This window comes from Podarcis filfolensis, assembly GCF_964270895.1.
Source record: "Podarcis filfolensis genome assembly, chromosome: 2".
Taxonomy (NCBI): Eukaryota; Metazoa; Chordata; class Lepidosauria; order Squamata; family Lacertidae; genus Podarcis; species Podarcis filfolensis.
Window position 1 is genome coordinate 20,596,094 of NC_139605.1, and position 26,466 is coordinate 20,622,559.

At 46.2% G+C, this 26,466-nt stretch overlaps 1 protein-coding gene across 1 annotated transcript in view; it reads left to right on the forward strand.

Annotated features, from left to right (window-relative positions):
* The first annotated feature begins 1,435 nt into the window (after nucleotides 1-1,435).
* QARS1 (glutaminyl-tRNA synthetase 1) overlaps nucleotides 1,436-26,466 on the forward strand; it is a 40,877-nt gene continuing 15,846 nt past the window's right edge. The window contains exons 1-15 of the mRNA XM_083600857.1: nucleotides 1,436-1,600; nucleotides 4,804-4,951; nucleotides 7,141-7,250; nucleotides 10,448-10,523; nucleotides 11,374-11,438; nucleotides 12,591-12,644; nucleotides 13,537-13,597; nucleotides 14,745-14,816; nucleotides 16,979-17,064; nucleotides 18,179-18,265; nucleotides 19,024-19,123; nucleotides 19,815-19,893; nucleotides 20,000-20,108; nucleotides 20,888-21,018; nucleotides 25,474-25,566. Of these exons, the coding sequence (XP_083456983.1) occupies nucleotides 1,478-1,600; nucleotides 4,804-4,951; nucleotides 7,141-7,250; nucleotides 10,448-10,523; nucleotides 11,374-11,438; nucleotides 12,591-12,644; nucleotides 13,537-13,597; nucleotides 14,745-14,816; nucleotides 16,979-17,064; nucleotides 18,179-18,265; nucleotides 19,024-19,123; nucleotides 19,815-19,893; nucleotides 20,000-20,108; nucleotides 20,888-21,018; nucleotides 25,474-25,566 (1,394 nt within the window). The 5' untranslated portion in view covers nucleotides 1,436-1,477. The remainder of the gene's footprint in view (nucleotides 1,601-4,803; nucleotides 4,952-7,140; nucleotides 7,251-10,447; nucleotides 10,524-11,373; nucleotides 11,439-12,590; nucleotides 12,645-13,536; nucleotides 13,598-14,744; nucleotides 14,817-16,978; nucleotides 17,065-18,178; nucleotides 18,266-19,023; nucleotides 19,124-19,814; nucleotides 19,894-19,999; nucleotides 20,109-20,887; nucleotides 21,019-25,473; nucleotides 25,567-26,466) is intronic.

The window sequence follows — 26,466 nt, forward strand, 5'->3', positions numbered from 1 at the left end:
ACCTGCACAACACTCGAGACTTCCCATAATAAACACCTTTATCATAAAATGTTTTAAAGTGACCATGTAGTGCAACGCCAAGGTTGCAGGTTCGATCCCTGTATAGGACAGTTGCATAGTGCTCAGGGTCCCTTCCAACTCTACAATCCTATGATTACACGAGTCAAAACATTGGCCCATCTAGCTCAGTACTGCCTACACTGACCGGCAGCAGTCCTCCGGGATTTTGGACAAACCTGCGTGGAGAGGAGGGGAAGAAATGGAGGCAGTGAGAGATTTTATTTTCTTGGGTTCCATGATCACTGCAGATGGTGACAGCAGTCACGCAATTAAAAGACGCCTGCTTCTTGGGAGAAAAGCAATGACAAACCTAGACAGCATCTTAAAAAGCAGAGACATCACCTTGCCAACAAAGGTCTGTATAGTAAAAGCTATGGTTTTCCCAGTAGTGATGTATGGAAGTGAGAGCTGGACCATAAAGAAGGCTGATCGCCGAAGAATTGATGCTTTTGAATTATGGTGCTGGAGGAGACTCTTGAGAGTCCCATGGACTGCAAGAAGATCCATTCTGAAGGAAATCAGTTCAGAGTGCTCACTGGAAGGACAGACCCTGAAGCTGAGGCTCCAATACTTTGGCCACCTCATGAGAAGAGAAGACTCCCTGGAAAAGACCCTGATGTTGGGAAAGATGGAGGGCACAAGGAGAAGGGGACGACAGAGGACGATCTCGAAGCTACCAGCATGAGTTTGACCAAACTGCGGGAGGCGGTGGAGGACAGGAGTGCCTGGCGTGCTCTGCTCTCTGGGGTCACGAAGAGTCGGACACGACTAAACAACAACAACAACAACCTGGAAAGGACAGGGATTGAACTCAGGACCTTCTGCTACCTTTCTCTCTACTCTCATTCTTTCTTTCTTTTTTGATAACAATTTATTAATTTTCTAGAAATAACAATACAAAAAAAAACAACCAGGAAAAAAATCATAACCAAATTAAATCATAAATTTTGGTCGACTTCCCTCCACTCTCCGTCTTGGTTACATTATAATATACTTGTTCATGCACGTCCATAAAACCTTATAAACAATCCAATTTTAAAACCTCCTTTATCTTATTACATGTGACTTTTAATGTAAAAATCTGTACACAAAGCTCCCTCTAACCTCTTTCTATCTCTATGGCCACCTGATCCCTCGCTCTTCAAAAAAACGTCACCTTCGAGTGATGATGCAACGAGAAGCAACCCGCCGCCCCGCCCAGCGCCACATTCGCCTCTCTCGGATTTGCCGCGGGGCCATGGGGAGGCGGGCGTTCCTGGCGGCGCTTCCTTATTGGTCGTAAAGACCGACGGCAGCCTCGGGTTGGCTTTCCCCCGCTCCTTGCCCCGCCCCCTACCCACTCTGCGCATGGTTGGTTGGGCTAGGAAGCCGGCGCGCCCTACGTCGGGCGGAAGTAGAGGCGGCTGCGAGGAGCAGCATGGCGGCCGAGGAGCCGGGCGCGCTGGAGCTTTTCGTTAGCATCGGTCTGAGCGAAAGCAAGGCTCGCGAGACCCTTCGGAACCAGGCGCTCAGCGCGCTGCTCCGCGAGGCCGTCGTGCAGGTATCGTCGCTTTGCCCCTAAGGGACTCCGTTGGTTTCAGTTCCCAGGCTGCCAACTCTCCCCCTCTAGTCTCTCTTCCCACCTGACAGGCTGAAATCCAACAGGTGTAGCTCACCCCCATCACTGCATTTCCAAGCCAGAAAATGCTGCAGAGGGGTTGAAGTTCTGCTGGTCATATAGCTTCTCGAAGAAGAAGTGGGGGGACCCAACCCTTCAAAAAAACCAGAACAAAAAAAACCCTTCACTCTCCTCCATTCCTCTACAGTGGTACCTCGGGTTACATACGCTTCAGGTTACAGACTCCGCTAACCCAGAAATAGTACCTCGGGTTAAGAACTTTGCTTCAGGATGAGAACAGAAATCGTGCAGCGGTGCCACAGCGGCAGCAGGAGGCCCCATTAGCTAAAGTGGTGCTTTTGGTTAAGAACAGTTTCAGGTTAAGAACAGACCTCCAGAACGAATTAAGTACTTAACCCGAGGTACCACTTTATACAAGTGGTACCTCTGGATACAAACAGGATCTGTTCCGGAGCCCCGTTCGCATCCTGAAGTAAACATCTGCGTGTGCGTGGGTCGTGATTCGCTGCTTCTGCGCATGTGCGTGACATCATTTTGAGCGTCTGCGCATGCGTGAGTGGTGAAACCCGGAAGTAACGAGCTCCGTTACTTCCGGGTCGCCGCAGAGTGCAACCCGAAAATACATAACTTGAAGCTACTTCAACCCGAGGTATGACTGTATATGGCACAGTTCTGAATGATCTCTCATTTTTATCATGCTTCAGTGAGTCTTCACAGAGATAACGCAGTTTGGTAAACCCTCTAAAATTAGGAGATCTGCAAGTCTTCGTCAAAGAGAGGGCAGAGGATAGATAGACTGGGTGTGACTGTAACAAAGGATGGTTTCCGAGTTCAGTGTTCTGTCCTGTGATCTCCTGCAAAGGGTGAGAAGATATTTTTGATTTTAAAGGTTTATTTCAAATCTGAACTTGCTGCACCATCATGCCTCAGGAGCTGTCCCTAGCTATTTTAGCAATGCAATCTTAAACACATTTCCTGGGTAGTTGGACATTGAGCTGAATGGCACTAATTTCTGAATAAGCCTGCATGTAGTCCTGTCCTACTCAAGATGTGACTACTGTTGAATTCAGTGGGGCTTCCAGATCAGTGGGTTTAGACTGTGGTTTGGGGAGAACTATCTGTGAGTGAGGCCAGTTGAATGCAGCAAGACCTATTTCTAAATAAGTATTCTTAGGATTATGCTGTAAGACTGGATTCTGTCCAGGTAGATTCTGTATGGGGTCACTCTGGAATCTGTTCCCTGCCACTATGCTTTAACTGCCTGTTTTCATCTGAGACTCAGATTGATGCTCAGTTTGAAAATTGGTTGATGCCTGAGGTCAGCTATACCTCTGCAATTTGAAACCCCCAAGAATGAAAAGGAAAAACAGAATAATAATATGAAATGTTTAATAAGTATTATCTGTTGGGTTAGGAACTGGGTTTTGGAACTGAACTTCTTAGGGCCTCCTGTGAATCCCCAATGGGGGTGATTCATAGCGCAGATAACTTCTCAAGAGCCTCTTGTAAGTCCTCTGACTTGTTTATTCTTGTAGGCTGTACTCAAATTCTAGCTGTGGTTCCGTTTCTGTCCCATTTCATGAACTGCCTTGTTTTGATTGGCCTTACATAATCCACTCTGGGACTTTTTTTGGATGAGGAAAGAGGTAGAAATATTTCAAATAAACAAATTTCAGTTGTTGTTTCAGTTTATCAAGTTACTATGAGTTTTTTCCTGCTGCTACATGAAGGATAGGGTGGCGCTGTAGGTTAAACCACAGAGCCTAGGGCTTGCCGATCAGAAGGTCGGCAGTTCGAATCCCCGTGACGGGGTGAGCTCCCGTTGCTCGGTCCCTGCTCCTGCCAACCTAGCAGTTCGAAAGCACGTCAAAGTGCAAGTAGATAAATAGGTACCGCTCCGGTGGGAAGGTAAACGGCATTCCCGTGCGCTGCTCTGGTTCGCCAGAAGCGGCTTAGTCATGCTGGCCACATGACCCGGAAGCTGTACGCTGGCTCCCTCAGCCAATAAAGCGAGATGAGCGCCGCAACCCCAGAGTCGGCCACGACTGGACCTAATGGTCCTTTACCTTTACCTACAAGAAGGATACATTTCACTTGCTTGTAGCATGGCTTGCAATTTGTGGTGACATGGGAAGGAGAGAGAAGGGGAGCTATGTGTACTTGGGCTTAATTCAGTTTCAGGATGAGGACTAAAAAGCAGGTGTGCGTTCAGATTTACTTTCAAGGTCAGCGTATGTTTCCGTGTTTATGTGATAAAAATAAGGTTGGTGGAAATGTTTCTGACATATTCTAGCTTACCACGTTGCAAGCAGTGACTTTTCGGACGACGTCATCCCTGTTCTGCAGTGGAATTTTTCCAAGAATCTGAAAGTGAAAGTTCTGCTGGTGCTGAGAGGAGCTCCTTGAGAATAACCAAGAGAGCAAGAAGCCAGCTAATTTTTGCGCTTCTTTCCTGTTTTTCTTGACCAGGATGAAATCATTGGGGTGGGGTGGGATTGGCCGGTGTCTGCTTACAAAGCAGGGTGTACCCATTCATTTTGTCATTGGAGAGTAGACTGTTCAAATTATAGTTCCCAAAATGCACACGATTCACCTACATTGCTGCAGAGAGATGCAAGAGTTTCTTCACAGGGTTTAAAAAACCACCGCCGTATCCGTTTGGGGCTGTCGTAATGCAACAGCATGCTGGGAACTGCTTGTCGCATAGTTATTCCTTGTGCATAGGCACCCAAACACAGTGGTGCAGCAACCCAACGAAACGACATGGATGTTACATAAAAATCCCTCTGCTGGTTGCTGGGACCTTCCCCTCTGCAACCCAGGCAGTTCTGTAATGCTGGCTCTTAAGTTGGGAAGGGGCAGGGTAGAGATGGTGTGCTGCTGTTGCACAAGAACGAAGCAGGGACGTGAAGGGTCATAGCTTAGTGGTAGAGCATCAGTGCAGACAATACTGAGCTAGGTAGACCTCAGTGGTCTGACTTAGTATAAGGCAGCTTCCTATGAGCTCCTGCGTTTCATTCTGCAGGAACCTCTCCTGTCACCTCTTCTTAACATCTTTAGACGGACATCAGCCATTACACCAAACCGGCTTTTAACTCTCCTGTTGACCCCTCTCTCCCTTTTAGGCTCGAGGAATCCTTGGCTCAGCTGCTGACAAGACAGTTGGCACCCTGTTATACAATGTGGCCTCCAGGCTTAAGGACCCAAAGCACCTTGGCTTCCTTGTGGAGTATATCGCAACCAAGAAGATCGTTACAGACCTGCAGCTGAACGGTACACATTTAGGGTTTATGCCGGCTGCGGCAAAGATGCTCCCTTCACGAATTTCACCCTTTTAATTGCACAGCTCTGTCTCAAGACACCAAGCCTCACGCTGAATACACAACCAGGCGTTAGGGCAAAGGTCGCCGACGTGGTGCCTTCCATGTGTTGTAGACTACAATTCCCATCATTCCTGGTCATTGGCAATGCTGAATGGGAGTTGTAGTCCAAAACATTGGGAAGGCACCTGGTTGGCTGTCCGTATATATCTTGAGTTTCTGGAACAACAAATTTCTCCAGCAATGTAATTCACAGTCCATCAGTACTTTTCTTCTCCTGCAGCTTAATCCCAGGGTAGTCAAAATGGTGCCCTCTGGATGCTTCAGACTACAGTTCTTATCGGCCCCACTCAATGGGGCCAATTGTCAGGGATGATGGGACTGGTCGCCCAAATATCTGGAGGCCAGCACATTGGCTATCCTAGCAGCCTCCTGAACCTAGGGTGTTCCATGCAGAAGGCAGTGTTTGGCCTGGTTCTCCCATGCTGGAGGCCTCTGAAAGTGGCTTAGTAAAACAGTCCAGGTGGCTCACACAGACTGTCACAGGGAAACCTGGCACAAGAACCTGCGAAGGCTGCTGGCTAGTCTTGAGCCCTTAGTCCTTCCTTGAGCCCAAGCTGCGAAACTTACCAGAAGAATAAGAAATCAAGGTAACCAACTTTTTATAAAAGAATGGAGATGGTTTGTTGAATATTTGCAGATAAATTGTAAACAGATAAAAACGTTAGCAGGGTTATTGTAACAACCTGCAGTTTTATAAGAGCATATATTTACAGTAGATAATTAAATGAGCAGGTTAAACGCATTTGGATATGCAGAAGATATTAAAAAATAAATTTAAGGAACCACAGAAAGAGGGGGAAGGAAGTCAATTTTTGAAATGTTAAAATGGTCGTAAATCTAATGAAATGAATAAATTTGAAAAGTGTAAATAAAAAACTTTTTTAACAAGGAACTGAATCATGAGCATAATGCAAAATGCCGCCGCCAGCCTTGCCTTGAGAAGGCTTGTCTTGCAGGGCCAGGGCTGCTGCTTGTTCCTCCCAAGGACTTTTCTTTCCTCTGATTTGTTAATGTGTTGATTTACTGGGGGTAGCTCAGTGGGTAGAGCATGAGACTCTTAATCATAGGGATGCTGGTACGAGCCCCACATTGGGCAAAATATTCCTCTGTTTCCAGGTGACCCTCTTGGTCCCTTCCAACTCTTCTACAATCCAGTGGTTTAATTGTAGTCTCGCCCTCCAAGGAGTCGGGGGTGATGAAGATTGGCGATTCCTCTCTCCCCACCCCGATGTTACCTTCATAACAACCTTGTGAGGTTGGTTAGGCTGAGAGACGCTTAACTGGCAGAGAACACCAGATGAGCTTTATGTTAGGATATTCTGTATTTTTCGCTCTGTAAGACGCACCAGACCACAAGACGCACCTAGTTTTTGGAGGAGGAAAACAAGGAAAAAAATATTCTGAATCTCAGAAGCCAGAAGAGCAAGAGGGATCACTGCGCAGTGAAAGCAGCAATCCCTCTTGCTGTTCTGGCTTCTGGGATAGCTGTGCAGCCTGCATTCGCTCCATAAGACGCACACACATTTCCCCTTACTTTTTAGGAGGGAAAAAGTGAGTCTTATAGAGCAAAAAATACGGTAGTTCCGTTCCACCTTAAAAGGGAACAGGCATGACTGTTGTGTGTCACATGCCTCTTTACTTTCAGCACAGTCTGCTGGGAACTTCCGTTTGTATGTTGCTTTTGCTATCTTGCTGTTTTGCTGGAGATGAAGGGAAGCAGACATGTTTTTTCCTTTGTTCCCGAACTATGCTGATTAAATGCTGTAAATAATGCTTACACATGTCTCTGTCCGCCACATCTGTTGTGAGGATTTATTCACTCTGCTGATAAGAGCGTGCACAGCTTCTGAACGTATCTGAGCCTCGTGTCGCTGATTGATGCTGTACCGGGAACCGGAGTGTCGCCCAGTGGCTAGAGCCAGCTGGGGGCCTGCCAAATGCCCCCGTCTCCCCGGCAGCATCCCAACACTTTATAGCTAAATGGGAATTTGAACCCAGGTCTCTCTCCGTTCCACTTTATCCACTCTTAACACACAGGCGTTCCTTCTCGTAATACACCTGCGTTCTTTGTTCCTGCAGCGGCTCTGGAGTACGTCAAAAGCCACCCCGTGGAGCCCATTGACGCAGCAGACTTTGCCAGAGAATGTGGCGTTGGCGTGATCGTGACGCCAGAGCAGATCGAAGAGGCGGTGAGTGTCAGCCCTTGGTAGGAGCAGCAAGTGACGCCATGCCCCATCACGGGCCCGTCTTCCACACTTGGAGCTGGGCAAAGGGTGTCTACCCAGGCCTCTGTGTGTCTTTGTTTTTTTGCCAAGAGAGATGTGTGCAAGGCAAGGTCTGTGTTGTTGCTTAAGCCTGAATCACAGAGAATCCTGCCAAGCACATCCACTTGGGTAGTTGCCTGGCCAAAAGAGGATCAGGGCTTTTAGGAAGACTCAGATACACAAGGATCAAGCCGGATTTCTACCTAATAGGCAACTAAAGGATAACATAAGACATGTAATAAACATTATCGAATACTTGGAGTGTAAAAATGAAATTCCTGCGGTATTAATGTTTATTGATGCCGAAAAGGTGTTCGATAATGTATCCTGGCAATTCTTAATAATATGTATGGAAACTGCAGGGATAGGGGGCACATTCCTGGAAGGAATAAAAGCAATATATTCAAACCAAAGAGCTAAATGAATCATTAATCATAATTTGACTGAGTCTTTTGAAATCTCAAAGGGTACAAGACAGGGGTGCCCTTTATCACCTCTTTTGTTTATCATGGTATTGGAAATTATTGCAAATAAGATAAGGAAAACTTCAGAGATACGTGGAATAAAAATTGGTGTAAAAGAATATAAATTGAAAGCATACACTGATGATTTGATGTTGTCATTAGAGGACACACAAAAAAGTGTTAGTAAAGTGCTAGATTTGCTTGAGGAATTTGGAAAGTTATCAGGCTTCAAATTAAACAGAACAAAAACTAAAATGATGACCAAAAATATGAAAGAAGAGTTAAAAAACTACCTTGAATTACAGACTGGTATCAAAGCAACTAAAAAAGTAAAATACCTGGGAATTTGGCTAACCATGAAGAACATAAATCTAATGGAAGACAACTACACAAACACCTGGAAAGAAATAAAGAAGGACTTGGATACTTGGAACAGAATAAAACTCTCTTGGTCGGGAAGGATGGCGGCAATTAAGATGAGTCTATTGCCGAAATTGCTGCTCTTATTTCAAAATATACCAATAATTAATGGAACCTCAGTATTCAAAGATTGGCAGAAAGTACTCTCTAAATTCATTTGACAAGGAAAAAGGCCAAGAATTAGATTCAAATTACTAACGGATCAAAGAGATAGGGGAGGATTTGCGGTTCCAAATTTGAAGCTATATTATGAAGCCTCGTGCCTTTGCTGGGTTAAAGAGTGGATTGTTATAAAAAACATAGACCTGTTGGATTTAGAAGGTTTCAATATAAGATTCGGTTGGCATGCATATTTGTGGCGTAATAAAGAAAAGGTCCACAAAGGTTTTTCTAACCATATTATTAGAGGGCCACTGTTGGAAGTATGGGAGAGAAACAAAAAATTACTGGAAAGAAATACCCCTTGGTGGTTATCACCAATTGACATCTTAAGAGTAAAAAAAATAAATACTGAAGGAGAAAGATGGACATATGAAGATCTGTTAGTAAAAACAGAAAATGGATGGAAGATTAGGTCATATGAAGAGATAAAGAATAAACTAACCGGCTGGATCCAGTTTCATCAAATCAACGCTTTGTGGACCGAAGATAAAAAGGTTGGGATGAATGAAAAAAAATATAGATTCCAGGTAGAAATATTGGAAAGCAAATCAAAACTATCAAAAATGTACAGCCAGTTACTAGAATGGGACACCAAAGATGAAGAAATAAAGGAGGTAATGGTGAAATGGGCGATGGACTTTGGATACAACATAGAGTTTGATAAGTGGAAAAAACTTTGGAATAAAGGCATGAAATTCTCGGCTTGTACAACACTCAGAGAGAACATGGAAAAAATGATGTACAGGTGGTACATCACGCCTGTAAAATTAGAAAAAATGTACAAAACCGGAGACAAATCATGCTGGAAATGTAAGATTAAGGAAGGCAATTTTTATCACATGTGGTGGTCCTGTGAGGTAATTAAAAAGTTTTGGGAAAGTATTTACAATGAACTAAAAAAAATATTTAAATATACCTTCACAAAAAAACCCGAGGCCTTCCTTCTGGGGATAATTGGAGAAGAAATTAAAAAGGAATATCAAACACTTTTCCAATATGCAACGGTGGCTGCTAGAATGTTAATAGCACAAAACGGGAAGACATCAAAAATCCCAGCCATAAATGATTGGCAATCTAAATTATTTGAATATATAGAATTGGCAAAAATGACACAGAAAATAAGAAACCAAAAAGGTACAAAGTTTAATAATGAATGGAATAAATTTATGACATAAATTGAAACAGATGTAAAAAATTTAAAAATCACAGTAGGCTCGATATAACGCCTGCGATGTAAAGAGACTTAAGAAAACGAAACTGCAGATAGAAAACCTTTTGTAACATATTCCGAAACCGAGTTGAAGGGAAGTCAATTATTGTTAATTTGTTGGTGTTTTATGTTATGTAATGTCTTCCTTTTACTTTTCGTTTTTTTGTTTGTCTTTTTTGTTGTTTTAATGTTTGGTGTTGTATGATGAATTGAAATTAATAAAAAGAATTTTTAAAAAAAGAAGACTCAGATATCCAGGGAGCACCTTTGCCCAAAGGTGGGAAGTTGTCCTAATGGCTCAGTAACTTCCCTCCAGTGTCAGGGAGGGTTTGGGGAGCTCTGTCTGGCAGGGAAGAGGCTCTGTTGTTCGGCAAAAAAGGAAGAAAAGTGTGTTAATAATAATAATAATAATAATAATAATAATAATAATAATTCCCCAGCCACTCTGGGCGGCTTAGAACAAAATATTAAAATACCATCGTGCATCAAACATTAAAAGCTTCCCTAAACAGGGCCGCCTTCAGATGTCTTCTAAAAGTCTGGTAGTTGTTGTTCTCTTTGACATCTGGTGGGAGGGCGTTCCACAGGGCCGGTGCCACTCCCAAGAAGGCCCTCTGCCTGGTTCCCTGTAACTTCTCGCAGCAAGGGAACCAGCAGAAGGCCCACGGTGCTGGACCTCAGTGTCCGGGTAGAACGATGAGGGTGGACCAAGGCCGTTTAGGGGTTTAAAGGTCAGCACTAACACTTAGACCTTCCCCACCCCACCTTATTGCCTTGTATTTAGCCTTGTCTGGAAGCCACTTGAACTGGCTGTAGTTTCTCTCTCTCTCTCATTTTATAATCAGATTTTCTCTTTTCCTTCCTAGGTGGAAGCTTCCATCAGCAAACACAGAGCCCAGCTCCTTTCGGAGCGTTACCGCTTTAACATGGGGCTTTTGATGGGTGAGTGACAGGCCGGGCAGGGGAGTCTGCAAGTACGTTCCCATTGTGAGACATCCGCTTGCTGCTGGTGCATCACTGTGCTCATTCTGCAACCTGGCCTTGTGCGCTTTTCCAGACTCTGCTCATTTCTTCTTAAACCCGCCCACTCCCTTTGCAAACTCAGCCAGCGCACTCCACAATAGGACTAACCGTGAACACAGGAACATATCGGAAGGGGCCGCAGCTCAGTAGTAGAAAATCGCCCTTGCATGCAGCAGAAGATATCTGGTTAAATCCGCCCCAGGTAGGGCTGAGGATGCTTCCCTGCCTTGAAATCCTGGAGAGCCGCTGCCAATCAGTCCAGACCAGGGTTTTCTCAAACTGGGGTCTCCAGCTTTTTTTGGACTACAACTCCCATCATCCCTAGCTAGCAGGACCAGTGGTCAGGGATGATGGGAACTGTAGTCCAAAAACAGCTGGAGACCCCAGTTTGGGAAACCCTGCTCTAGACCAAGATGGACCAATGGTCCGATTAAGACAGCTTCCTGTGTTCCTAATGTACGAAGAGCCCTGCTGGGCCAGACCAAAGGCCCCTCTAGTTGGGCATCCTGGTCCTGCAGTGGCCAGCTAGATGCCTCTTGGAACCCCACAAGCAAGGCATGAGGGCAGCAGCCATCTTCCACCCATGTTTCCCAGCAGATTAGGGCATCCTTCCAGCGTCCTGCTCTCACAATGGCCAGCCAGGCATCTCTGGGGAGCCTGCAAGCAGGGCCTGGGGAGGTGTGTGGCTCCATTGGGCCCTGGACTTGTGCTTCCGAGTCCTGTTCAGCGGATTGTCAACGACTGCTCTGATTTCCTTTCTCTTTTGCAGGGGAGGCGCGGAGCAAGTTGAAGTGGGCTGATGGGAAAATCATTAAGAACGAGGTGGACCTTCAGGTACATCAAGGGGGGGCCTGCAGATCTAGACAAGGGATTTTGGAGAAGGCAGGTGGGGATTGGCAGGGTCGTTGCAACAGAATCAGCAGGTCCTCCCCCTTAAAGAACCAGGGTGATGCAGAGGCTGCCAAGGGTCAGCCCTGGGGAGACCTAGGTTCAAATCCCCCGTCGGCTGTGAAGCCCAATGGGCCAGTTGATCTCTCTTAGCCTAACCTACATCGCAGGATGGTTGTGCAGGTAATATGAGGTGTGGAGAGAGCCTTGTGCGCCACTAAGCTCCCTGGAAGAAGGGTAGGGTTAAAAACGTGTTTTAAACAACAAATAGGTTCCATAACCAAGACTCGGCGCTGCAAATTTCTCCTGCAGTGCTGCCCTGTGACCTCTATATATTATGTAACTACATTTGCATGTATATCCGTTTCTCAGATTTTTGGGAGGGGCCAAGGTGCTAAAGGTCTGCCGTTTGCACACTGGGACTCCTGCTAAGTCTACAGTGATGGCCAAACTTGGCCCTCCAGCTGTTTTGGGACTACAACTCCCATCATCCCTAGCTACCAGGACCAGTGGTCAGGGATGATGGGAAATGTAGTCCCAAAACAGCTGGAGGGCCAAGTTTGGCCATCACTGTGCTAAGACAACTGCCTTGGGTTTCTGAGATCTTCATCAGCATCACCCACATCCCTTCAGGTCTATTTTTGTAACTGGAAATTTAAAACAAAAAATAAAAATCCTGGCATTCTCAGGATGCTGTTTTTTCTACCGAATATTTCCTTACCCAGTAGAAACGCTGCATTCACAGTGAAACCACAACTGCATCCTCCTATGCGGGCTTGAATCGGGAAAGGAGGCTGTAGCATCAGACTAAATTTTGTGCTCCTATAGAGGCACGCTGACATTTACGCCAGATCAGTGGGTTTTGCTTTCTTGCTTTGGCCTGGTGTGTTTTTTGTAAGGCCGTGTTGGGCCAGCTGTCGCTGAACTCCATTGGCCAGGCTGAGTGGGGCTGGTGGCCAGCAGTATCTGGTTCCCCATCTGTGACATAAGAAGAGTTCTGCCCTGGGGAAGGGAGGTCGAGAGAAGGAACTTAGAGGGCCAGATCAAACCCAAGGCAACCAATCAATTCCTTCCTTCTGTGCTTTTCCTCTCCTGTAGGTGCTCCACTTGCTGGGCCCAAAGACAGAAGCTGATCTGGAAAAGAAATCAAAGGTAAGTGTTTATCTTCCTTTCCCTCCCTCCCTCCCTCCCTTCCTTCCTTCCTTCCTTCCTTCCTTCCTTCCTTCCTTCCTTCCTTCTTGTGGTGTGTTAGTGGTTTCCACTTCAGGTGTGCAATAGAGTGCAGAGGATTCATCTAAAACCACCAGTCCCGCAACCCTCCCAGATGCTAACTGCAACTCCCATCATCCCTTACTCTTGGCCATGCTGCCTGAGGCTGATGGGAGCTGGAGCTCAGCAACATCTGGAGGGCCCACAGGTTCTCTCCATCCTTGTCTAATACGGGCAGAAGCCATTAATGGTGGGGATGTGAGAGCCTTTCTTCGAAACCTCCGCTACCTCGGGGTGCGTAGGTAGTGGCACCTGTGCTCAGGACAGGAAGTGGTGTCTGGGGGGCCAATGAAGCATCCGTTCCACCACACCCTCCAGTCTTTTAAAGCATGCATTATGGATTCTTCCCATTTATTTTGGCCTGCGTGTCTCTGAATCTGGGAATAAGGCAGTGTTGCAAACTTGTGATTTCCATTGTATGCAGTAAGCCGGGGAGAGCAAAGAATTGTCGCTTGACATAAGGATTTGGTTTTTTAGGGCAAAGGTTGAGAGTCTAGGGCAAAGTTCTTTTTAGGAAAACATTGGCCTCCTCGTCTTTAATTCCCCACTCTTCCTTTCACTGCCATTTCTCCCCAACCTTTCCATGTCCTTAAAAAAAGAAGATAAGAGCAGCAGGTAAAGCTTCTTCCATGGCTTGTCTCTGCACCAGGAAGAGTTTTGCCTGCTAGATTTCCTTGTGCAGAGCTGCCTTTAAAACCTTGGCTCCTCTTCACCACGGAGGCCCTCAAGGCCAGGTCCAGTTAAACTCAGCAGCTCTCTCTTGTTGCTTTGTCAGGCCCCGAAGGCCCGTGCCACCGAGCCAGACAAGAAGGGAAAGGCAGCAGTGGTGGAAAACGGTAAGTCCTTGGCTGAACCTGCTCTCCCTTGTGTTTGTTCTGGAGGCCTTATAGCTGCTCTTGATGTTTGCCTGTTCCTGGCAAGCACACAGCTCTGCCGGACCCAAGCACCCTTCTCTCTCTTAGGAAAGGGCACACAGAGGACTGGGAGGGTGGAATGCTGTCAGCAGTATCTTCCCATTGTGTTTGCTGTGTCGCTTTTAAAACAATAATCACGCAGCGCACTATGGAACCCGCTCCCCCAGGAAATCGCAGGAGGGCAGCATGCTCTTGTTGCTCCTGCTCTGGTCGCTGGTTTCCCCACAGGCATCTAGTGAGAACTAGATGCTGGGCTGATCCAGCAGGTGGTTTTTATGTTCTTAATAATAACTTGCTGCCGTGGAAAATTCCACTCACCTGCTGAAACCTTCATGTGATGAGCTTTGGCAGAGATCTAGTGCGCCCTCTAGTGTTCTCGAGAAGTAATTCATCGTGACAACAGCCTTACAAAGGCTTTCTGCAGCTGTGGGTGACAAAACTTGGTTTTGCTTCTCTGCCTTTCTCCTGTTGTGAGAAGCTGAAGATCGTATGTATAGGTTTCCCAAGGAAGGGCAATAACTCAGCGGTAGAGCATATGCTATGCGTGCAGAAGGTTCCAAGTTCAGTAGAGCTTGGGAAGGGAGATGCTCTGCCAGCCAGTATAGTCAGTCCTGAACTAGATGGACCAATGGCTTTTGTCCAAGGCAGCTTCCTCCATTCCTGTGTAGGGAGATCGATGTAGGCATGAAGCAGACCACTTCTGGCTGTCTCTCCCCCCACTATGAATGCTGGCTCTCTGTTCTACAGTATTAGTGTTAGTTAAGGTACGTGGCCGAGTGACGAGCGACAAGAGAGAAGCCCTGCCTGGAGGAGTTTCCAACGGGAGGAGAGGAAAGACATAGGAAGCTGCCTTATACCGAACCAGACCATTGGTCCATCTCAGCATTGCCTACACGGACTGGCAGCAGCTCTCAGAATTTCAGGCAGGAGATTGCTAGTCGTATGTGGAGATGCTAAAAGATTGCAAGGGAAGGAAGTTATTCCAGTTGCTGCTGCAAAAGGGGGTCTGTTTCTTGAGTCTCTGGCTTCTGCAGTGGTAAAATCCTGACCTCCGCTGCTTTCCCTCCAGGTGATGCATGCCAAGAGACGAAATCCCTTATGGAGCAGCTGAGGGGCGAGGCTCTTAAATTCCATAAGCCAGGTAAGCTGCCCTGGAGGTCGTATCTCTCTACAGCCAGGTTCTCACCTTCACCAATGAGCTCCCTGATATTCCAGGGCCTGTGGAAACCTCAGATATTGCCTGATGTCAAAGAAAGGAGTGATTGGGGTCAGGAGGGCCAGTATCCAGTTGTACTGTGCTCATGCATATGGTTGTGGGAAATGGCGCACCAGGAGCCTGCCTGTGGGTTTAGGAGACATTTTATTTATATATTGGGATATATTTGCACCCTGCATTTCCATGACAAGGCAGAACTCAAGGCAGCTTACCGTACAAATCCTTGAATGTTATCATTGTAGGCTGTGGTGGGCCTATAAAGACAGATGAAAACAAAACTGTACAGCTTGGTCAGTATCGGGTTGCAGTTTTTTCTTTTTAAATAATTTTTATTGATTTTTCCACTAAAAAGAACAAAAAAAGATACATAGCACTGTAAACATCCTTATATACATATTTTCCAAAATGAAAACTAATAAGAAAGAAAGAAGAAAAGTTATAAGAAAACAGACCAAAGGAAAAGAGAAAAGAAAATATTACCAAATTCTTGCTTCAAACACTACAGTTTATAATCTTAGTTAAAATATTTTAAAAGACTTCCACCGCATTCACCGCACGTCTCTTGGTTATCTTGCTCACGTTTACATCTGTTCTTCAGTCATTTCCCTTCCTTGAATTCTTTCATAATCAATCAAATCTTTATGTTCTCTGTATTCTTCACAAGGTTAGTCTAGACACAACCAAACTTTCGTATTTGAGCCCTGCTTGTATAAAATAATCATTTAAACATTTCCATTGTTTCTGAATTATAATTTTTGATTTATGCCTTATTAAATATGTCAATTTTGCTAACTCCAGGTACTCACATCCATTCCCCCTTTGTTGGGATATAATTTCCTTTCCAGTGACTGGCTCCCAACATTCTCACTGCCCTTGCTGCGTACAGAAATATGTTATTTTGTCACTGGGAATATCCTTATTCAAAATTCCTAATAGATATGCTTCTGCCCTTTTGGTATACGATACTTTTATCAATTTTTCAATCTCTTCATGGATCATATCCCAAAATATTTTAATCTCTGGACATGTCCACCACATTCTATTTTCTTTGATGTAATGGAAACGCCCCCCCCCCCAAATAAAAACTTTAATACGTGCCTACAGGTGCATGGATATGCATATATAGAAGCTAAATCGCCGCAGTATTTAAAACAAAACAGTAGCAAAACAGCATCATAGCACAATCTGCTTTTGGGCAAAATTGCTGTGGCCTTGCTTGTGCTTTTGAGTGTGGACCTGGACCCCTGCTTCCAAGCCCTGCTCTGATGGTGACGCTGCTTATATTTAGGCTTTCGGTGGCTTATCTCTTGTAGATGGAGTTTGCTCCACTTGCCAGTGGACGGCTCCCAACAGCACCTGACTCTGCCAAAAAACGAGTGCGTTTGGGGGTGGTAGGTAGGTGTAATGGCTTTAGGGGTTGCTTGTGCGTAAATAGCCGCCGCTCTGGGCTAGGTTGGCTGGTTAAACCATTTCTCGCTGGACAGCCATCCACTCCGTGGCTGTTCAGTCGCTGGCAGAATCCGTCAGTGGGCGTTTCTTAAACCTTTTCCAACATAAAAGTTGTTTGACGCCCAGTCGCCTCCTACTCTCCCTGCGCGGAAGTCTTCTGCGCAGGGAGGGCGTGGGTAGCGGAGGACCTGTGCTCTCCCCGCTGGTGTCCAGTGAAGAGTCCCGGAGCCTGCTCTCTGCTTCCCCCATTGGCCCCCCCTCTATCCCTGGTGTTGCGCTGATTTTCTTCCCCAACAGGAGACCTGCCTCTCTCCCTGCTTGGCCCCTCTCCAGCATCGCTGTGGAGCCTTGCCTCCTCCTCTAGTTTCGATGGCAGTTCCCTGACAGTAGGGAAGATCACTTATGAAGCCACAACCCCACATTACTAAGCCCTGCAAAGCTGGGCAAATGATCAACTAAATAATGACAATGAAGAAACTTTAATGCAAAATTATCCCGGTTCTGTGACTGGTGTGTTTTGTTTTGTTCCTTCTGGGCACAGAGATTTGATTTTAATGCAGAAGACTATTGAGCCGCCACTGCCTGCAGTTCGCTGATTTGCATACCGCATGCTGATCATGTCCCTTGTACCTTTCCAGGTGAGAACTACAAAACGGAAGGCTACGTTGTCACACCCAACACCATGAACTTACTGAAGCAGCATCTGGAGATCACAGGCGGACAGGTGCTCTGGGGGGTGTGGAAATCTTCCGTCCTTCTTCCTTCAGGAGGCTGGGTTCACGGAGCATCTGGTCCCCGTAACTTGCATCTCTCAGTCCCTGTGAAACCTTGTGCCCCCCGAGCTGCTGTTATGGCAAAACCCAGATTTGGGGAAGCAGTGAGATGCCACAGATGCATAGCTCTAGCAGGCATCGGACAAGGGTGTCTGTGCATGGGAGCAAAAACCTGGCATTTTCCAGGTGCCAGATTTACTCTCTCCTGCCCAGCAACAGTTTCCACTGGAAGAAGAAATCTGATGCCAATCATGTGCAGGTGAACAAGGGTTCGCCTTTGCAAAGGTTTTTGAGAAACAGCAGAGACCTCTGTTTTCCCTAGTCCTCACTTCCTCGGCCGTGAAGCTGCTGTTTTCCATGTCCTAAATCCCTAAGGATGTACTGTGCTTAATGGGAGGGACCAGAAGCCCTGCAATTGAGGCCTCGTAGACAGCCAAATTCTCCCCCCCCCCCCGCCTTTAGCATGTATGCGATGTCAAGTTGTAAGAAAAGAGGACACAGCCATGGTTGCTTAGTGAGCTGGATGTTGCTGCAGACTCCTGCAGGGTCCGCTGTGGTCCAAACCACCGAGCCTCTTGGGCTTGTTGATCGTAAGGTCAGCAGTTCAAATCCCCATGACGGGGTGAGCTCCCGTTGCTTGTTCCCAGCTCCTGCCAACTTAGCAGTTTGAAAGCACGCCAGTGCAAGTAGATAAATAGGTACTGCTGCGGTGGGAAGGTAAACGGCGTTTCCGTACACTCTGGCACTCGTCATGGTTCTCCGTGCACCAGAAGCTGTTTAGTCCTGCTGGCCACATGACCCGGAAAGCTGTCTGTGGACAAACACCAGCTCCCTCGGCTCGAAAGCGAGATGAGCGCCGCAACCCCATAGTTGCCTTTGACTGGACATAACCATCCAGGGGTCCTTTACCTTTTTACCTACATTTTTGTCATAGCTTATGATCTGGGGGGAGGCCCCGCCCTGGCCTTTGGGAGGGGCTGGGTGTGGTGTGTCTTTGAGATTTGAGGGGGAGACTGCATCCAAGGAGATCTCGGTTAACTGCGTTGAAAATGTCTTCTGCCACAGGTGCGCACTCGGTTCCCTCCTGAGCCCAATGGCATCCTGCACATTGGCCACGCCAAGGCTATCAATTTTAACTTCGGCTTTGCCAAGGTGAGAGACCGGTCACTTTTCCACACTCTGCCCTGCTGCGAACTCAGCTTTTTGCTGAACTGGGGTTGGGGTGGAAGGCAATAGTGAGTGGGGAGGGACAGCCTTGTATTCATCTTGCGATGTGTGCATCATTTCCCCCCCCCCAAAAAAAAGATAGGCCCTAAAGTGGCTCATAGCATATAAGAACATATGATAGATGAATAGGCCAGAAGACATAACAGTAGGATTATATGTATCTTGTTTGAAAGCAGGCATTTATTAGTATTTTATACATCGTTAGTGTGCACCGTACTCCCTACATGTTAATTTGAAGTTTCAAATTGGAACATGTCAATTCTATTTATTTATTTTTTGAGGTAACTTCCTTTTTCTCCATTTTCATCTTTAAACTGTTTTAACACACTTGCGCTGAGCTATATCTTTGTTTACCTTAAAGCATATGACGTGCAACTATTACATGAAATTAAAACTAAAAATTAAACAACAGTGAACACTCAGATAAACATTTCCGAATATATTGACCAAGTTGTGTCAAAGTGTATATATATCAGCATTATTGCAGATATGAAATTATGTATAGCGACGTGCATTGCTTAAATTGGCAGCCATAAGGAAAAGGTATTTTGTTTCAGTAATGATTAGAACTTAAAGGGATTTGTAGGAAGAGGGGAGGGAGGGGAATGACAAAATGGAATTACTGTCTTGCTGAACTCATGGGTGGCTTAATTGTACTGCTTAATTTCTCTCTCCACAACCAGGCAAATGGCGGGATTTGCTTTTTGCGGTATGATGACACAAATCCTGAAAAGGAGGAAGAAAAGTACTTCACAGCCATCAGGGACATAGTGGAATGGTTAGGTATGTGCACCTTGTGCTACAAAATGTGGAAATGTTGCCTGGGCGAAAGAGAGCTGTGTTTCTGGGTGGACCGGGGCGGGTGGGGGGGGAAGGCTGTTGGCTTTGTGGACCCCATGCTAGGTTAACATCAGTGCTTTCCTTCTAGAAAAACAGGTGCCAGTACTCACCATGAAGTTGTTACAATAAGTGTCACACTTTTAACCAGTGGCTTCTCTCCTCTTTCGTTGGAAGCCGCCCAGAGTGGCTCGGGAAACCCAGCCAGATGGGTGGGGTATAAATAAATTATTATTATTATTATTATTATTATTATTATTATTATTATTATCATTATCATCATCATCGAAAAAACGGCGTTGGTACCCGCAGAAAAAACCACCACTGGTTAGCCCAGTTTGCACCATGCTGTGTAGCTCAAGTACAACAATGAGGCCCTTACAGATGGCTTGTTTACGTGAAGCTTTTAAGAGTAGCAACAGCTTGTTTACACGAGAGGAGCCTGCCGGATCAGGCAGTCAATGGCCCCATCTAGTCCAGCATCCTGTTCTCACAGTGACCGACCTGATGTCTGAGGGGGGGGGTGGTTCGGGGAGCTGTTGCCCTAAGACGTGGGCTTGAGGGGAGCGGTGGGGACTGGGCCAAGTATGGCATGAAGGGGGCACACTTTCTTATGACCTGGCCTTATTTCCCCCAGGATACACTCCCTATGCGGTGACGCACGCCTCCGATTACTTTGACCAGCTGTACACCTGGGCGGTGGATCTCATCCGGAGGTGAGGAGGGTGGATGCTGAAAAGGGGGAAAGGGTTAACACCTGACTTCCGCCACAGGTGCATTCTTCCTTCTCTTGTGACTGGTTGTGTCCTTTCCCTCCCTCAGGGGCCATGCTTACGTTTGCCACCAGAAGGTGGAAGAAATCAAGGGACATAATCCGCCTTCTTCTCCGTGGCGAGACCGGCCGGTTGAGGAATCGCTCCTGCTTTTTGAGGTACGCCCATTTCATGTGGGCAATCTAGGGTGGCTTCCCCTGCTACAGAGTTCAGCATTCTCAGCCTTGCCTTTTTGGTGTGTTTTTTTTTTTAGAACAACCACCACAAGTTTCTAGCCCTCATGGTTATGCCTGTAGTAATCGATGATGGCTCAGAAAATTATACAGGTGTGATTCCAGCAATCAGAGTCCTTATTTTGTACACCTCTCTCCCTGCCCTCCTTAGATGGCTATTGTCCTTTGTCCTAATCTGGGGGTAGCCAACATGGTGCTACAACTCCCATCAGCTTTAGCCAGCGTGGCCCATGGTCAGGCATGATGGGAGTTGTAGTCCAGCAGATATCTGGAGGATCGCATGTTGACTACCTCTATCTGGGTCCTTCCGCTCAGTTTATTTCCTTTCATTACTGGTCAAAAACTCATTGAAATAACCAAATCTTGGAAGCAGGATTAATTTTGTAAAATAAGTATAAAAAAAATTACGTTGCTCTGATTGCATTCCTTGGGCTTCATTGGCATGAATTTGGCATTTTGGGGAGCAGCCTTTGTTGCACAGTACAGTGGTACCTCGGGTTAAGTACTTAAGCGTATGTAACCTGAAGCGTATGTAACCCGAGGTACCACGGTATATACATGTGTCTGCCTGTAGAGCAGAACAACTGGAAGGCTGCTCCTGCCAGGGCAAAAACTGAGGTGGCAAAAGCTGCCGTTTTTTAACCTCGTGGCGAGCTTCCACGTCCGACTGGCTCAACGCTCCAGCTTGGGTTCCTCCTCTGCAGGACATGCGCAAGGGGAAGTTTGCAGAGGGCGAGGCCACCCTGCGCATGAAGCTGGTGATGGAAGACGGGAAGATGGACCCCGTCGCCTACCGCATCAAATACACACCACATCACCGCACTGGGGACAAGTGGTATGCAAGATGGTTGTGTGTGTCTGGTGTGGGTATTGGAGGGTTGGGTGGGAACCCTGTGGGGTTGCTGGTTCAGAGATGGGTTAGGTGTTTCTGGCCCACATTTTCTGTTGGGACGGATGACTGTGCCATAGGGCTTAATGTGTGTGCAGCAGCCCCTCCCTCCCGTCCCCGGGACTGCTTAAGAAAGCCCTGCGTGCCCTGAAGGGAAATGGAAGTGAGGGAGACTAGGCCGGGGAGCACACGGACCACCAGGCCCTGACAGAACCATCCATGGCCTGAGGAGAACCATTGCGGCGAGAACCTTCCCCCGCCTTCCCCTAAAGACCTGCGTGCTCTGAGGGAAGGTGGAAGCGAGGGAGACCTGGCTGAGGAGGCCCCCATACCATCCGCTCCCAGTTGGCCCCCATGGGACTCTTGTCTCTTTACGTTTCATATCACGTGCCTGTTTTGCTGTTTAAAGCTTACAAACCACCTCAGGGGCCTTGGCAAAATGGCGGCTCACAAATCCAGTAAACATTTTTGACAACTGTGGCTGGCGCTCTCGGATTTTGGAATGGGGGGAAGGGGGAGTGCTTCTGAATTTGGGCAGGATGCCATCCCCTTGGCTACGGTCAACCCTTGCTCTCCTCTTTTTTTTTAAATAAATTTTTTATTAATTTTCCAACATATATCAAAACACAACACAACTGACAATACACACACACACAAACAAACATACAAACACGTATCATTTCATAACCTCTTTTTCTTGCCTTATTTCAACGACTTCCCCATACCTCCCTTTTCTGCATCCCTGTTTTAAACTTTTCCAGCAACCCCTAATTTCAATTACTTATAATTCACTTTCTTTAATCCTTTTTCTCTTACCCAATTATTTGTCACTGCAATTCTGTTTTACATTACCCATAACATTTTAGCACTCATTAATTTTACAACAGTTCTTAAGATAAGTTTTGAATTTCTTCCAATCTTCTTCCACCGTCTCTTTTCCTTGGTCGCGGATTCTGCCAGTCATCTCAGCCAGTCCCATATAGTCTATCACCTTCGTCTGCCACTCTTCCAGCGTGGGTAGTTCTTGTGTCTTCCAATACTTTGCTAAAAGAACTCTTGCTGCTGTTGTAGCATACATAAAGAACGTCCTATCTTTCCTTGACACCAATTGGCCCACCATGCCCAGGAGAAAGGCCTCTGGTTTCTTATGAAAGGTACACTTAAGTACCTTCTTGATTTCATTATAGATCATTTCCCAGAAGGCCTTGATCCTTGGGCACGTCCACCAAAGGTGGTAGAAAGTACCTTCAGTTTCCTTACATTTCCAGCATTTATTATTGGGCGTATGATAGATTTTTGCAAGCTTGACTGGGGTCATGTACCACCTATAAATCATTTTCATAATGTTCTCTCTTAAGGCATTACATGCCGTAAATTTTATACTGGTAGTCCATAACTGTTCCCAGTCAGCAAACATAATGTCATGACCAATGTCTTGTGCCCATTTAATCATAGCTGATTTAACCATCTCATCCTGTGTATTCCATTTCAACAGCAAGTTATACATTCTTGACAAATTCTTAGTATTGGGTTCCAACAATTCAGTTTCTAATTTTGATCTCTCCACCTGAAAGCCGATTTTCCTGTCCTGTTTGAAAACTTCATTTATCTGGTAATAATGAAGCCAGTCTCTTACTTTTGACTTCAATTTCTCATAGCTCTGCAATTTCACTTTTCATAGAATCATAGAATCATAGAGTTGGAAGAGACCACAAGGGCCATCGAGTCCAACCCCCTGCCAAGCAGGAAACACCATCAGAGCACTCCTGACATATGGTTGTCAAGCCTCTGCTTAAAGACCTCCAAAGAAGGAGACTCCACCACACTCCTTGGCAGCAAATTCCACTGTCGAACAGCTCTTACTGTCAGGAAGTTCTTCCTAATGTTTAGGTGGAATCTTCTTTCTTGTAGTTTGGATCCATTGCTCTGTGTCCGCTTCTCTGGAGCAGCAGAAAACAACCTTTCTCCCTCCTCTATGTGACATCCTTTTATATATTTGAACATGGCTATCATATCACCCCTTAACCTCCTCTTCTCCAGGCTAAACATGCCCAGCTCCCTTAGCCGTTCCTCATAAGGCATCGTTTCCAGGCCTTTGACCATTTTGGTTGCCCTCCTCTGGACACATTCCAGTTTGTCAATGTCCTTCTTGAACTGTGGTGCCCAGAACTGGACACAGTACTCCAGGTGAGGTCTGACCAGAGCAGAATACAGTGGCACTATTACTTCCCTTGATCTAGATGCTATACTCCTATTGATGCAGCCCAGAATTGCATTGGCTTTTTTAGCTGCCGCGTCACACTGTTGGCTCATGTCAAGTTTGTGGTCAACCAAGACTCCTAGATCCTTTTCACATGTAGTGCTCTCAAGCCAGGTGTCACCCATCTTGTATTTGTGCCTCTCATTTTTTTTGCCCAAGTGCAATACTTTACATTTCTCCCTGTTAAAATTCATCTTGTTTGTTTTGGCCCAGTTCTCTAATCTGTCAAGGTCGTTTTGAAGTGTGATCCTGTCCTCTGGGGTGTTAGCCACCCCTCCCAGTTTGGTGTCATCTGCAAATTTGATCAGGATGCCCTTGAGTCCATCATCCAAGTCGTTGATAAAGATGTTGAATAAGACCGGGCCCAAGACAGAACCCTGTGGCACCCCACTAGTCACTCTTCTCCAGGATGAAGAGGAACCATTGATGAGCACCCTTTGGGTTCGGTCAGTCAGCCAGTTACAAATCCACTGAGTGGTAGCATAGTCAAGACCGCATTTTACCAGCTTCTTTACAAGAATATCATGGGGCACCTTGTCAAATGCCTTGCTGAAATCAAGGTAGGCTACATCCACTGCATTCCCTTCATCTACCAGGCTTGTAATTCTGTCAAAAAACGAGATCAGGTTAGTCTGACATGACTTATTTTTCAGAAATCCATGCTGACTATTGGTGATCACAGCATTCCTTTCTAGGTGCTCACAGACTGTTTGCTTAATGATCTGCTCCAGAATCTTCCCTGGTATTGATGTCAGACTGACTGGGCGGTAATTATTTGGGTCCTCTCTTTTCCCCTTTTTGAAAATAGGGACAACATTTGCCCTCCTCCAGTCTGCCGGGACTTCGCCTGTTCTCCAGGAATTCTCAAAGATGACTGCCAGTGGTTCTGAGATCACATCTGCCAGTTCTTTTAATACTCTTGGATGCAGTTCATCTGGCCCTGGAGACTTGAATACATCTAGACTAGCCAAGTATTCTTGTACTATCTCCTTAGTTATTCTGGGCTGTGTTTCCTCTGCTGAATCATTTGCTCCAAATTCTTCAGGTCGGGCATTGTTTTCTTTATCGGAGAAGACTGAGGCAAAGAAGGCATTGAGGAGTTCAGCCCTTTCTGTGTCCCCTGTTTGCATTTCACCATCTTCTCCTCTGAGTGACCCCACTGTTTCTTTGTTCTTCCTTTTGCTACGAACATACCCATAAAAGCCTTTTTTGTTGCTTTTAACCTCTCTAGCAAGCCTGAGTTCATTCTGTGCTTTAGCTTTTCTGACTTTGTGTCTACACGTGCTGGCTATTTGTTTGAATTCCTCTTTGGTGGTTTCCCCCCTTTTCCATTTTTTGTACACATCCTTTTTTAATCTTAACTCAGTTAAAAGTTCTTTAGATAGCCACCCTGGCTTCTTTAGGCACCTTCCATGTTTCCGTCTCATTGGTATTGCCTGAAGTTGTGCTTTTACTATCTCCCTCCTCTTGTTCTATGATTTCCCAGTATTTTGGCCATTTAGATTCCATATTAAGTTTTTTCACTTCCTTAGCTTCCATTGGTGACAACCACCTAGGGGTTTTGTTTTCCAACAAATCTTTATACCGAATCCAAACATTATATAGTGCTTTCCTAACAATATGGTTTTTGAAAACTTTGTGAATTTTTACCTTGTCATACCATATATATGCATGCCAACCAAACCTATTGTTAAACCCTTCCAGATCCAAAATGTCTGTGTTCTCAAGAAGTAGCCAGTTTTTCAGCCAGCAAAAAGCTGCTGATTCATAATACAGTTTTAAGTCTGGCAGGGCAAGCCCCCCTCTTTCTTTTGCATCAGTTAATATCTTAAATTTTATTCTGGGCTTTTTGCCCTGCCAGACAAATCTAGATACGTCTTTCTGCCACCTCTTGAAACAGTCCATCTTGTCCACAATCTGCAGTGTTTGAACCCTTGCTCTCCTCAGGTTGGAAGGCTGGCCTCTCCCCCAACCAGACTTAAAAGCAAGGGCACATGCTATGGTAGTGCGGTGGATCTGCAAGAGCATTTTGAGGGATGGGGTTGATGGCTGGGTAGGCTGTGGGTGGAAAAAGAGTTGAGCTGCATAGAGGTGGGCTGGTTCTGGAGCTCTTGACCTTACAGCTCTACCCTGGGTTCCAGGTGCATCTATCCCACCTACGACTACACACACTGCCTCTGTGACTCCATAGAGAACATCACTCACTCGCTCTGTACCAAAGAGTTCCAGGCCAGGTAAGAGGCACAGAGTTCCTTGCTTGACTGGGAAGTGGCTGAGACACTCTCCTGTTGTGGGGAGCAAGCACAGGCCTGAATCCCTTATCCTATGTGGAGAAATAGAATCCCAGATTTAGGAGGCTTGGGTTTCTATGGATGTAGACTCCTCATCTGTACAGGGGCAGAATCTGCCACTTGGGTATCCTATCCTGAGGATTCTGGTTTTACCTCTAGTGGAACGCAAGCTTCTGGCCCTCATGGCAAAGGTGAAAACTAGATCTAAGTTAGAGAAGGGAAGATTTGAATTGGATGCTAGGGGAAACTTCTTGAGGATGAGTTCAGCGGTGGAACTAGTGACCACTCCTTCAGTGGAGGCCTTTGAACAGAGGTCAGATAGTCGGCTGTCTGTCAGGGGCACTCTGCCTCTGGATTTTCTGCCTTGACCATGCAGCAGGATTTTAGTAGGTCCCCTGTGACTGGGTCTCTGTCCTGCTCTCATCCTGACTGCGCATAATTATTTTGCTCAAAAACAGGAGTCCCAAAAGCCAAACAAATTCTGCGAAGCTAGATAGTCACAAGCAGGTAGCCGACGTCAGCCTCTTGACAGGAATCGATCTGCTTTTTCCTGTTATAAATGACCTGTCACAGGGGTGTGGAGTCTTAGGCCCAGGAACCAATGTGACCGCCTCAAAACTTTTTTTTGTCCAGCCCTCAGGACTCACCTCTGGCCATACCCCTCACTATCCAAGCTTTGTAATTTCCTTGACTCTTCCCCCTCCCCCCCCCCCTTGTTGAACTCCAATAAAACCTCTTGGCTGCATGTAAGGAGGACAGGGAAAGCTGTGTGCCAGTGTAGAAAGCAGACTGAAGGAAAATGCTTCGCGTGTTCCTGTGACGGGTTTTGCCGTCGGCATCGTC